This window comes from Somniosus microcephalus, chromosome 10, assembly GCF_052327205.1.
Source record: "Somniosus microcephalus isolate GS21.2 chromosome 10, FLI_Smic_1.0, whole genome shotgun sequence".
Taxonomy (NCBI): Eukaryota; Metazoa; Chordata; class Chondrichthyes; order Squaliformes; family Somniosidae; genus Somniosus; species Somniosus microcephalus.
The window spans coordinates 154,928,489-154,942,551 of NC_140996.1; the positions used below are offsets into that span (position 1 = coordinate 154,928,489).

General features: G+C 43.1%; 1 protein-coding gene across 3 annotated transcripts in view; it reads right to left on the reverse strand.

Moving 5' to 3' along the window:
- Positions 1-4,186: 4,186 nt before the first annotated feature.
- Positions 4,187-14,063, reverse strand: part of uxs1 (UDP-glucuronate decarboxylase 1) — a 144,006-nt gene continuing 134,129 nt past the window's right edge. For all 3 annotated transcript variants that reach the window (XM_085999002.1, XM_085999004.1, XM_085999003.1), the window contains exons 14-15: positions 8,477-8,580; positions 4,187-5,204 (exon numbers count right to left, since the gene is read on the reverse strand). In XM_085999002.1, the coding sequence (XP_085855128.1) occupies positions 5,073-5,204; positions 8,477-8,580 (236 nt within the window). In that variant the 3' untranslated portion in view covers positions 4,187-5,072. The remainder of the gene's footprint in view (positions 5,205-8,476; positions 8,581-14,063) is intronic.

Below are 14,063 nucleotides of genomic sequence, written 5' to 3' on the forward strand. Positions count from 1 at the left end.
AAAGGCTAATGGAATGTTGGCCTTCAACTCAAGGGGGTTCAAATTTAAGTGAGGAAGTGATACTTCAGTTGTACAGAGCATTGGTCAAACCCCATCTGGAGTACTGCATTCAGTTTTAGGCACCACACCTCAAGAGAGTGTTAAAGGCCTTGGAGGGGGGTATAGTGTAGATTCACTGGAATATCAGGGCTAAATTATGAGGACAAGTTGCATAATCTTGGTTTGTATTCTTGAGTTTAGAAGGTTGAGGGGTGATCTAATCAAGGTATTTAAAAAGATAAAAGGGATTAAATAGGGTAAATATAGATATTTCCTCTGGTGGGGGAAATCCAGAACAAGGAGGCATAATCTTAAAATTAGAGCTAAACTATTTGGGAGTGAAATCAGGAAGATTTTTTTCACGCAAAGTATAGTGGAAATCAGGAACTCCCAAAAGACTGGATGCTGGGTCAATTGAAATTCAATACGGAGATAGATAGACTTTTGTTGGGTAAGGGTAAAGGCAGGTAAAAGATATTGAGGTACAGAGGTACAAATGATTGGCAGAGCAGGCTCGAGCAGCTGAATGGCTTATTCCCAAGTTCCATTATTGCGCAAGAAGATTCAGCTACAAAAATCTCAAGGACGCTGCATCACAAAAATGTTTGTCACAATTAGTCCTGTAATCCATCTGCTATGTGCTCTTAGAGTTAGGGGGTGAGGGAAGAAGGAAAAGAGAATGCATTCTGACAATGACTGCGAATCTCTACAGTGGCAACAAAACCACACTCCAAAAATGGGTTCCTATAAAAGCAGTGGCTGATCTGGAATTTAGCAAATCCTAGCCTCCTCAAAGGTTGAAGACCGGTTGAACCATTGTCTTGGCTCTCATTACCTAGGACAAACAGGTTTGCCTCCAGGTACATTTAGTGTAAAAGCTGACTCTCATGTAGGTCAGTCTCCTGGAATCCAAATTAAAACAGCATTAATATAAAGCAACTGAAAGTGCTGGAAACACTCAGCAGGTCAGGCAGGCAGCATCGAGGAGTCAACATTTCGAATCGACTGTTTCTCTCTCCTCGATGCTGCCTGACCTATTGAGTGTTTCCAGCACTTTGTTATTTCAGATTTCCAGCATCCGCAGTATTTCGCTATTGTATTAATATATAAAAAGCAGTTTATTTGATGTGCAGGTACTGCATCCCAAAGAACGCGGCCTGAAACAGACAACCAAACAGCTGAGACAAGGCCAAATGGTAATGCACCCATTCCACATTAAACCTTGGGTATTCCTTGTGCATTTTTATGATTACTATATTAAAAGCTTTGAGATATATGAATGCAAGTCAATCTCCTGAGCAAACTACCAGGATAATTTGAGCGCAAATTACCTTTTAAAATAAATCACTTCAGCATGCTTAATTTCAGTGTGCGCTGGCAGTCTTCTGTATTCTCCTGACCTGATGTTGCCCCTTCCATACCTGACACACTAATTTCTGCACCCCATTGGCTAGTGGCTCTATGGTCCACCCAGGCTGGTTGTCCTGAAAAAATAAACAGTATCGTTCCGAGACATCCGATGAGGTCCCATTCGCACAAAGCTTGGATTTTCCATTGATATTTACTGTGGCAGTAACGACGTCATTATTGGAGTGGGGAGTATGGGGTGGAGGGGAGGTTAGATCACTTCCTATAGAGAGAGAGCCTTATATGTAGACATTTCTAGTTCAGGTAGCAATTTTCTGACACTGCTTCCTACAACTTTTCACACAAAATACAACTTCAAAGTTTTCAACCAACTGCGTAAGCATAGGCTCCTCAGTTGCTTTAACCTCTATAGCACCTAACAGACATGGAGGTTACTGGTTTAGTTTTCACAGAATAATGGTCAGATTCACAGTGATTTCCAAAACACCAGTAAACATCCCAGAATTCCATTTAATAAAAGCTGAATCCGTAGTATCCAATCATCGTAAATCAGTAGCCCAGCCAATCAGGTTTTGAAGCAATGAGCATTGTCTAGTACATGTTCGCCAATTCACAGAAGGGGCGAGTTAAAACCCAAGGAGTATCTGGCCTGTCAATGCAAATACTAGATCTATAATTGAATCCTTGTTAGTAGCATTATTTTCTGGGACCTGAAGTCCTAGATGACAAATGTTGGCATTGGATTCATCAAAAGAAATTCAGTGTAAATGGGGAAGTAGATATTGCTGGAGGGGCCTTCCCTAATGGCTGAGAGACCATCTCTAAGCCATACAGAGCAGGCGACCCCTATTTCAATCCTTGGTCTATGGTAAGGTAGCTGATCTGAACCAGGATGGTGGTAGGGGCACTATGATTGGTCATAGGGCCCTGTGGGCTAGGGAATGAAAATTCAGCCATGGTTTACTCCCAATTGTTAGCAACACCTGCTAGAAGTGAATAAGTGGATGCCAAGTGAGGAAAGGATTAGGTGAGGCAGTGATGTTTGCCACAGCTGGCTAGCCTGCCAACATTTACTGTGAAACACAGGCACTTGGGTGAAACACTGGAGGGAGAATGCTGCCTGGGTAACCATTAATCACGTAAGGAGATCAGGAGTGGAGAGGAGAAAATGGTGGCAAAAAAAATCAATGCTGGAGTTGTTTCCAGCGTCTCCAAAGGCTCAGGAGGGTATTCTCCTTCCTCCTCCTCAGTTCCATCAAGAGATGGGATATTATATCCTTTGATGCACTGGCTTCACTCAGATTCATTATTACTGCTGGGACAATCATATCAAACAAGACCTTTAGCTTACACTAGTGGCAGCAGAGGCTAAAGTCATATGATGTGCGAGATTACAATAGAGGGTACACGTGTACATTTTCCCCCATTTGCTAATTTTTTTTAAAGCTTGTGTGAATGCAAAGCAGGGATTCCAGCATTTCTTGCGAATGATCAAGGGAAAATATGCCCCATGGTACTGAAGAAATTCTTCATAAAATTAGGAAGGATGAATGAAGGAATAGAAAGGGTGGTATCCAGGATTGTGTCTCAGTTGACACAGCATTTTTTTTGCCAGAGAATAGTTAATAGAAAGAGTTAGCAGCTATGACCAAATGCATCTGTTATGCATCAGTGTCCATTTCCAACAGAAGTTTGGGGCACCTGCATTTGACAGTGCTAATGACAACTTGAGTGTTTGCTGAGGAGCAGGTTGGGTCAGTACGGAACACTCCTTGGTCAGTGTATATTTTCTGGAATGTTCCTGAAAGTTCTCTCTTTAAAGGCAATTCGCTGACTTACCTGACACTGTAAATATGTTTCCAGGCAGAGTTAGCACCAGACCTGTAGGAATTCACTAAAATAGCCTAACAGTGAGCAAGACAGTGATATTGAGCCCATTTGCTAAGACTGCAGTAGGTTTAACACTTTTGGAAGTTATGCAACATCAAAACATAAGAAATAGGAGCAGGAGTAGGCCATACGGCCCCTCGAGCCTGCTCCAAAGACTGATAACCACATCTGTTTACACCATCACTGGAAACGGTCATGTATTTAATACAAATTTTAAAACCAGGAAATGATACTGACTAGAGGTAGAGGAGGAGTCAACCAGAAATAAAACAGTAGAAAAGGTCAAATGGCCAGATGTTGAGATGCAGTGAAGTACTGGCTAAGGAAAAAGACTTGCATTTATATAGCACCTTTCACGACCACCGGATGTCCCAAAGCGCTTTACAGCCAATGAAGTACTTTTGAAGTGTAGTCACTGTTGTAATGTAGGAAATGCAGTAGCCAATTTGTGCACAGCAAGCTCCCACAAACAGTAATGTGATAATGACCAGATAAATTTGTTTTATCGATGTTGATTGAGGGATCAATATTGGCCAGGTCATCTTGACAACAGAGCTAGATCGTGTCCCCATCAGACATTCATACAGATGCACTACCACTGGGGCCACTGGATAGTGATCAGAAGTGGGAAGCCTGGCCGATTAATTTTCTTCCCCAGCTCATGGACAAGGACCTGCCCAGTTGCAGAGATGATCTAACTCAGCACAGACCAGAGAATTAAGCTGCAGCCTCTCTGGTCTCTGCAGCATACCACAAGATGCAATTATTCACTGAGCCATCATGGAATTGCGGTAAATTTCTTCAGAGTAAAAAAAAATGTATCTGTGGGATTACAATTCCTACTTTTATTTATTGGTCGAAGGAATGAGAAGAATGACAGCATTCATGATTGGGTTTTTACATTTTAATTTAAACTGGGAAGGTATTTAATTGAACGAAGTAAAAGGACACATGTCTGATTTTAATAACTGTTTTAGGGAGCTATATACAGTACATATGTTACCATACAAGATATTTGAATTACTGAGTACGCCAAAGACAATTCTCTTTTGTAATCCTCAATGATGTAAAAATAGTTTTTATATGATAGCCCCACCAAAACTTTATTAAATCAGCACAATTAAAACACATATCTAGTTATACACTTCCCCCTCCAAGCACGTAAACAATGTAGCAGTGATTCAGGCAATGATTACCTTTGTTTAAAACTCTTATATAACAAATAGATTCTTACAAAAAGAAATATATTCCCTAATTTCAAAACAACAATTTTACAACTCTTGAAAATGAATAGCAACATTTTGTAGCTGAGGAACCACTTACATGGCAGATCAACCACCGTATGTCACCGTGTTACTCACCTGACACATTGTTAGACAGCCTGCTTGAAAATTAATGCATATGGTAATGGTAAAATTAAAGTACTGTAGTACCCTTTGTTATAAATAATCCCATTTTCAACAGTTCTGTTCTTGTGAAATGGTTCATAAGGAAATCCTTCACAGCAATGAGTAACAGTTTCATGACAAATATAATAAACAAAAGCAAAAGTACAAAAAAAAACAGCCACTCAACATTGCTATGCTATTTTAAATAAAACAGATTAAAAAGTGCAAGGCAAGATCTGAAGTTTTTTTTTTTAGGCACATCCATCTGTAGAAGCAAGCTTGAAGAACAAATTCCAGTTCAATTTTAATATTTTTTCAAAGGTTCTTGAAAAGCAAAGTTTTCATTCTATTCCCTGTGACATGGAAAGCTGGTTTTTCTCTACTGCATTAGGTGCGTCGCAGTCTGCCTTTCTTTGTTTTAGCAGGTTTTGGTTTTGGGATGTATTGATTATTTGCCTGATATTCTAGTTCTTTACGGAAGTAGTCAATTGTTTTGTTTAGGCCTTCTTCCAAGGGAACCTGTTCAAAGTAGGAGATGTGTGAAAAATAGTGGTTAGTGAAATATTTCTTCCATGTTTATTGCTTTATAATGAAACTCCACAATATTTTTTAAAACCACATACCTGTTGCATGTTACACCATTAAGGACAGTAACATTTTCATTGATCAGAATGGCACTTCCCTTACTGAAATTAAAAGACGCAAGTACAGCATGTTTTCTGGGGAAAGGGCGGCTGGAGGGTCTTCTAAAAATGCAGCATTGGCAATGGGGGGGGGGGGGGGGGGGGGGCGGATTTGAGAGCATGATAGAGATTTTCGGTAATACACTTTATGGACAGCCCCTTATTCCTGCCTTTATTGCTGTTAGATATTCATTCAGGATATTTCTACTCAATATCACAAGTTTTCCTCAACTTTCAAATATAAAACCGGATTTAGCTTTCCATTTTAACAAACTCCCACTATATACAAGCATTTCAGTATGAGATGTATGCTGTATATGAGCAGTGGGTTTCTGGCCTTAAATGCATTGTTTGACAATACTTTTAAGCAAGATCTCTAGGTTTAAAGTCCTAGTGCTAGATGCCAGGTTAGGTTAGCTAGCTAGATTAGGTGCTAGTCCTAAAAATTAGTCTATTTATAATTTTCCATTACTTTAATGACACTTTTATGGCAAGTAAGTTGCAACTTAACATCTATGTTTTTATCTACAGTGCTACATTCTCCAGCTCTGTACTATAAATAATTTATGAATCTATTATAGCACCTGTATGCACCAGTTACACCTGTGGGTGGCGATGTGATAGAGGAATTTTCAATGGCGAGAGTGTCACGTAATCCTTACAGCACAGAAACAGATCATTCGGCCCAACAAGTTCATGCCAGTGTTTATGCTCCACATGAGCCTCCTCCCACCCTTCTTCATCGAACTCCTTCAACATATCCTTCTATTCTTTTCTCCCTTGTGTGTTTATCTAGCTTCCCCTTAAATGCATCTATACCAGTTGCCTCACCTTGTGGTAGCAAGTTCCATAATCGAACCACTCTTTGGGTAAAGATGTTTCTCCTGAATTCCCTATTGGATTTTTTTTAGTGACCATCTTATATTTATGGCTCCTAGTTCTGGTCCGCCTGCAAGTGGAAACATCTTCTCTATGTCTACCCTGTCAAACCCTTTCATTACCTTAAAGACCTCTATCAGGTCACCCCTTAGTCTTCTCTTTTCTAGAGAAAAGAGCCCCAGCCTGTTAAATCTTTCATGATAGATATAACCTCTTAGTTCTGGCATCATCCTGGTAAATCTTTTTTGCACATTCTCCAGTGTTTCTATATATCTTTTATAATATAGAGACCAGAATGGTCACAGTACTCCAAGTGTGGTCTAACCAAGGCTCTGTACAATTTTAACATAACTTCTCTGCTTTTCAATTTTATATCTCTAGAAATGAACCCCAGTGCATTGTTTGCATTTTTTATGGCCTCCTTATCCTGTGTCGCTACTTTTAGTGATTTGTGTATCTGTACCCCTGATCCCGGTGTTCCTCTATCCCATTTAGACACTTATTTTCCAAGGAGTATGTGGCCTCCTTATTCTTCCTACCAAAATGTACTACCTCATACTTCTCTATATTAAAGTACATTTGCCAATTACATGCCAATTCTGCAAGTTTATTAATGTCTCTCTGTATTTTGTCACAGTCTTCCTCTGTATTAACTATACTCCCCTAATTTAGTGTCATCCGCACATTTTGAAATTGTACTTCTGATTCCAGAGTCCAAATCGTTTCTGTAAATGGTGAAGTGGTCCCAGCACCAATCCTTGTGGAACATCACTTCTTGCCAATCTGAGTAACTACTGTTAACCCCTACTCTGTTTTGTAGCCAGCTTGCTATCCATTTTGCTACTTGTCCCCTGACTCCACGTCACAGATTCATCCACCCTGGTGTCCCACACAGTTGGTGCTATTTTATACTGAAGTTAATTGGTGCAAATACATTTAGTTATTTATTTTTTTATTTTTTAGTAACTTTTTACATGATTTTTAAAATCCTTTTTTTTAAGCTATCCACCTCCCTCCCTGCTTCTTGGCACCCAGATTGTCTCGCAGTTCATCAATTTGTTTCAGGTAACCTTTGGGCTTTCCTGACCCCTCTCCCCTTGGCCCCTACACCTCTTTTCTTGAAATACTTTTTTACTTTTTTTTTTTAATTGATTTTTTTTTTTTAAAACCTTGGGCCATCCTGCTCAGCCTCCAAAGGTTCATGTTCCCTCCATGCCCACAGGCAGCAGTAGCAAATTCGCACAATTGCTCATTTTTTTTTGTGGTAAAGTTATTCCTCAGTAATTTAAAACAAAGTGCTTTAAGCAGACTGTGTATGTAATAATTAATCCCAGCAACAGCCTGGTGGCATTGTCCAGACGTAACTGCCAACCTATGTTTGGGCATCCTAGGCCCTCCATTCTGCTGCTGAATGTCTGACTAGCTGTGGTGTTTGTTCTATACTATCTGCTCCTCACCTCGATCCTGTGTTGTGAATGTAAATGTACAGGCTACATTCCCAGACATGCTGCCTGCGCCATGTGCAGGGCTGCTGTTACTGCCTTTCTCATCCCAGTTGCTGAAAAGGAAAGCCATCATCCTCCACTGTACTGACTTTCTCCCCACCAGGAAAAAAGATGTTGGCCACTGGACCATTCTCCCTACACTCAGGTTTCTTCACTGTCCTGCAGCGTACTCACTGCCCGACATTGTGGCCCACTCCTCCCCAAACTGAGGCACTACAGCCCTGCAACACCCCCATCCACTGCCACGTTTTATCCCTGAACTCTATTTCCACCTGATAACAGCCGTCCCCATCTCTCTCACTTGCCTCCCTTCCATCCCATTTGTCTTTCACTTCCCCCTCTTGCCCTTCTCTCTTCTGCCCCTCCCCAACTTGGTCCAATTATCACCCTGCTCTCTAGTCCTGCTCAACCCGAATACTCTACTTGGTCTTGGACTCTCGGTGTGCAACACCATAGGAGAATGACTAATACACACACACACACACACACGTTTGTGGAACTTCAATTCAGTGTTGACTCTTGTTTTATACATTTCTGGGAGAAGGCTGAGGTGCTATGCTTAATCCATCTAACAATTCGAATCTGGTAAAACATGATTTAGAGCACTAACACTTTACCCAGCCAATAAAATCAAAACATCCGATAAAGGAAACATTTGTCTTGAGAGTAGTTTGATGCTACATGATATGGCACTGTAAATGTTGAGGATTCAGTATGTCCTTACCACAGGCTCCCATCCCAGCAATAGCTTGGCTTTCCTGATATCTGGATTTCTTCGTTGGGGATCATCTTGTGCTTCTGGAAGAGACAGAATTTCACTTTTGCTCCCTGTTGGACAGAGGAAGAAAATATTGTTTAAAACAAAAACAGAAATAGAACACCAAAGGATGCTATAGATTTTGGATTAATAAAGAGCAATTAAATAACCAATTGGCTCATCTTTTTAGGAAAGATACAAGGGAGAACATATGTTTCAGCTCTGGAAATGGATCCTTTTTAAACTTTATGCTCAAATATTCCAAAACATTTTACAACTTTCTGCCTAGTTTTTTCTATTCCAAATTGTTTCACTAGCCAATGCCTAAACTCCCCTCTCCAAGGCCAGAATTTTTACCAGAGAGTCGGGACGGGTGCATGCAGATCGCCATCCCGAAGTTTTTAACAGCGTGTTCAACTTAACTACATCAATTGAAACAGTCATGCGGGTTTCCCGGCCCAATTAAATGGAGCGGGTCTGCTGATGTCACCGATGACTGGTTTTCGGCTCAGATATTTAAAGCAGCCTCGCACACATCCCAGTTGAAGGTTGTTGGAGGAGACAAAGTTGGTTGGGAGAGGAGGCAATTGCTTGTTATTGCAGAGATTTGTGTGGGTCCAAGCAGACATGGAGTTACAGCAGCAGAAGGCTGCACCCAGATTCACTGATAGCTCCCTGGAAGTCCTAGTCCAGGGAGTCAGAGCATGCAGGGAGGTGGCTGGAGATGGCAGAGTAGGTCAGCAGCAGGGATGTGGTAAGGCGGTCCTGGATCCAGGTCCGGAAAAGATTTAATGATCTCATGAGGTCAGGAAAGGTGTGTGCAATGCCACATTCAAATACAGCCTGATGGTGTTGGGGTGACACGCACACATCACTCTGCCTTCCCAAGCCTACTCCTGTACGTCACTCCTCACACCAACCTACCTGGCAAGGTGCACCCATCTCTCACTCTCTATGTACCTACTCACATCCCCATCTGACTAACCACCACTGACACTCACCCTGATCCTAATGCAATCACAGGAAGGAACGCCACAGAAGGAGTCCGTTTGGCAATGTCACGCCACTCCCTCATAGTCACCCTCTACAGGTGCAGCCCATCCAATCCTTACACTCATTCCTCACTCTCACTAAAAGTTCTCGTCTTTCCCTCCTGACAGGAGAAGAAAGCCCAGAACAACAGGGAGAGGCAATGAACCAGAGGTGGTCCTCCAATGTTCACCAACTTGACTACAGCAGAGGAGGCGGCACTGCTAATCACTGGAGTTGCAGAGCGGCTGGCGGTGGGGGACGGAGAAGGGGACCTCCCAGCAACCTGGTGACAGAATTAAATCTCATACAGCCACATGGTGTTCAACAATTACTCATGGTGACTTGATGTCAGCAGCCTGTGAAATGTCATTATAGAAACATAGAAGATAGGGGCAGGAGTAGGCCATTCGGCCCTTCGAGCCTGCTCCGCCATTCAATGAGATCATGGCTGATCATCCAAATTCAGTACCCGGTCCCTGCCTTCTCCCCATATCCCTTGATCCCTTTAGCCTTAAGAAATATATCCAACTCTTTTTTGAATATATTTAATGAACTGGCGTCCAGAGGAAGCTCCACTCTCTGAGGGTGCATAGTCACCAGACCCATGCGCACCCAGCACCAGCAGATACATGGCGGGTCCAGCGAGACAGAGTAGTGTCGCCACCTGGTATCTCTCAGATCACAAGTGAGCAAGAGCAGATGGTAGAAACAGGGTTAGCAGTGAAGACTCCTCGCCGGAGGGTGCAGGACGCTCCGAGCTCTGCTTAGCTACATGTAGATGCTGAACCTTGGGGACCATCAAGAAAGAGTTTGATCTTGAAGGAGCAACAACAAATGTGCGAGGCTCTGGCAGCTTTTGCAGCCGCGATGTGTGCGTCTGTACAGAGAATGGAGGAGTCCATCGTCAACATTACCAACACCATCTCGCAGGCGATGGCGATGATCTGCTGGTTCCATGGAAAGGATGGCCACCTGCATGGAGCAGCAAATGCGCCAGTCCAACGAGAACATGCTTGCTGTGAACAACAGATTGCAGACTCTCATTGAACTCATCTCTAGGAGGGATACCAACTTAGACTTGGGCGTTCAGCGCCCCACTGATGTGCAGCAAGGTGCTCTCCAGCTCCTTGCTAGCAGAGAATTGCAGGTGGACCATGAGAGAGATGATGGTGAGGGGGGACATGGAAATGGGGGCTCTGCTCAAAGCACTTCCACTTCCCCCCATTGCCACCCCCTCAGTCAGAGCCCCACACAAACATTCCAGGGTGATGTGGGGGTGCCTTGGTGGGCACATGTGTGCAGTCGATGATACCCTGCACCTGTGGGAAGCCAGCCAGAGCCGCAAAGCCGAGTGCCCGCTCAGTAACACTGGCTTCATCAGTGGCAAAGTTCACATAATTGGCTGACTTGTGAAACATGGCATCGGTCACCTGGGTGATGCATCTGTGGGCGGCCGACTGCGAGATCCTGCTAATGCCTGCTGCAGATCCCTGGAAGGAGTCTGCGGCGAAGAAGCTGAGGGCGGTGGTGACTTTGGTAAGGAGTGTCCACCATGTCCTCTGGGCAGAAGGTTTTGTTTCAGCAAGCTACAAATGTCTGCGACGACCTGGCGCAATAGCTCAGGCTGCTCAGTCATGTCCAGGAAGCTCATCCTCTTCCTGTATACCCTATGTTGGCGGTATTGCCTTTGGCGTGGTGCACACCTGTACTGATGATCTCTCTGTGTGGAGCATCAGGTCGGTGAGGAGGAGGTTGCTGGTGTGGCTGCTGCTGCTGGTGTTGGTGGTTCTGGGGCTCATTTTGGTCAGATTCTGAGGTCCAAGGTGAGACAGCATAAGCGGCACCCATGCTGATCTGATAGATGCCAGTTAAAGTGGAGATCAGAGGCACAATCCTCCAATGTACTGAGAGTGGCTTCGGAGGTTGCATAAATCACCTGCAAACTCCTGAAAGCTAAATCTCGGCACAAAATGGCATCAGCCGGAGCCTTTCCCTTAGGCAAGGAAGCAGGTGTAAGGTGCGAGTATGTATGTGCTTTGTTTAGCTGTCACTTAATGAACTCGCACAATGGCCACTGAGCTTCCACCTTCATAGGCGAGGTTCCCGAGGTGCGCAAGTCCCGTGCACAACCAGTTAAAGTCTCAACCTGACATTAAAAAGGCAGTTAAGGTCTGTAAACGAGCTGTTAAGTGCCTCAATGAGGCTGTCCGCCTCTCCTGAGTGCGTCCGTGGCGCACCTCAAAATGCATCCCAATGAAAGGCGGAGGTCAGTGGGTTTCCAACGTGCTGCCTTTTACTACGCTTTTAATCGCTGACCCATCCCCAAACCCGCACGCTCTCCAATGTGAAAATTCCAGCCCAAATGTTTGATATAGCATTTACTGAACTTACTGCCATTATGTACACAGTCATATCAATAAACCTAAAGTACCAATGTAATTGCCCACAAGCAATATAAATCGAAGTTCACAATGATTCCTCTAAAATCTGTAGAGAAACTTAGTTTGTTAAAAAGAGAAAATCCTACACAAAAAATTCTGAAGAAGAAATCTGTCACATACCACTTTAGAGCATCGCTCCCACCGTACACCCCAACAATGGCACCTGTGCCTTTAGCCGCCTAGCTCTGGAATTCCTTTTCATTCTTTCCATAGCTTCACTTGCCTCTTCTTTAAGACCCTCCTTAGAACCCATCTCTGTGACCAAGCTTTTGGTTATTCCTCTTAATATCGTCCTTTGGCTCAGCGTCTATTTCTGTCTGATTATGCCCGTGAAGCACCTTGGGACTTTTTATACAATAAAGATGTGATATAAATGCAAGTTATTGTTGTTTCTTTGTTGCAGGACTACAAAGCAATACCCAATCAAAACCTGATGTAGTTAAAAGCTGGACTCTGCTCCTTGCAAGTAAAATTGCCTGACATTCCTTTGTTTTATTATTAGCTTATAATGTGGCTTCTCATACATCCCATGGATCAACTGTACCTCTTACAAGACTCCATCAAGATTGGAGCACGTTCCCAGTACATTTACACTCCCACTGGCAGTCTCATTCATGCACCTATGTAATTTCTACCTATAGGCATCCAGAAACAGTGAGACAGCAGAAGATATGTGCAGGCACTACAGGAGTATAGTTGACCACAGATGCACAGCCCTCCTCCATCATTTACACTCCATAGTGTTGATATCCCAGTTTCTAGGAACCAGTGGTATCATCGACCTACAAAAATGTGGATCTGCTTTTCTGCCATAGGGGAAGTGTGTGGCTGTGTCTGGCGGCTAGGGGAAAAGGACCGGGCCTGGGCTTCTAGAGTAGAACTGTGTAGTGTTTCATCTGAATCAGCAGTGTGGCATTTCTGCTTAGGCAGGACCAGTGGTGGGACTCCAATTGTGGTTTTGACGATCAAGCCTCTGTTACATTACATTTTGCACTGGTATTGATAGAACAACAACAAATTGCATTTATATAGCACCTTTAACGTAGTAAAATATCCCAAGGCACTTTACAGGAGCGTTATCAGACAAAATTTGACACCAAGCCACAATGAGATACTAGGACGTGACCAAAAGCTTGGTCTAAGAGGTAGGTTTTAAGTAGCGTCTTAAAGGAAGAGAGAGGTGTAGAGAGGCTTTCGTCTTCCCAGTATTTAAATTAGATAACATTTCTGTGCATCATCAGCATCCATGTGGAATCTGACGTGTTTTTGGAGGATGTAGCGGAGGGACAGCATGTAGATAAGAAATAGGAGGGGCCAAGGATAGATCCTTGGGGGACTTCAGAGGTAATGGTGCAGAAGTGGAAAGAGAAGCCATTGCAGGAGATTCTCTGGCTACGACTGGATAGATAAGAATGGGAGCAGGTGAATTAATGGGTGATTGATGAGAATACATAAAGGCATAAATACATAATATTATGCATGTGTACACATAAAGCAAGCAAATTCATTTCTGCTGTACTGAAAACATCTTGGTCAAATCATCAGTCATTAGCCAAAGGATTTACAAAGAGGTTCCTACTAACCAGAGGACCAAATGGTACAAATCTTGACACCTCTGTTTGACCTGGGTTTAAATCCAAACTACCCTAATGGGACAATAGTCACTGCTCTCTGTTATTGCGGAGCCCTAAACAAAGGGGAAATCATAGCAGCGACTTGCCATCGCAAAATGCTCACAATTTGGATTGGGTGGGAAGTAGAAAAGCCCACAGTGGTTAGTAAGATTATTCTCCTCTGAGGTTAAGTTTAAGGCTATATTGGAGAAAGAGTAGGGACCCTGGAAGTTTACAGCACCAAAGGAGGCCATTCACTCCATTGCATTTGTGCCAGCCGGTTGCTAGAGCAGTCCAAAATACTGCCCTGATCTCGCCCCAGAATCCTGCATCTTCCTCTGCTTCAAATATTAATCCAATTGTTTTCTAAAAGATGCAACAGTCGCTAACTGACCCATTCCCTTGGCAATACCCTTCATAATTTAAAAAACCTTTATTAAATATAATCAGAGCTGGGAGTGTCTGATG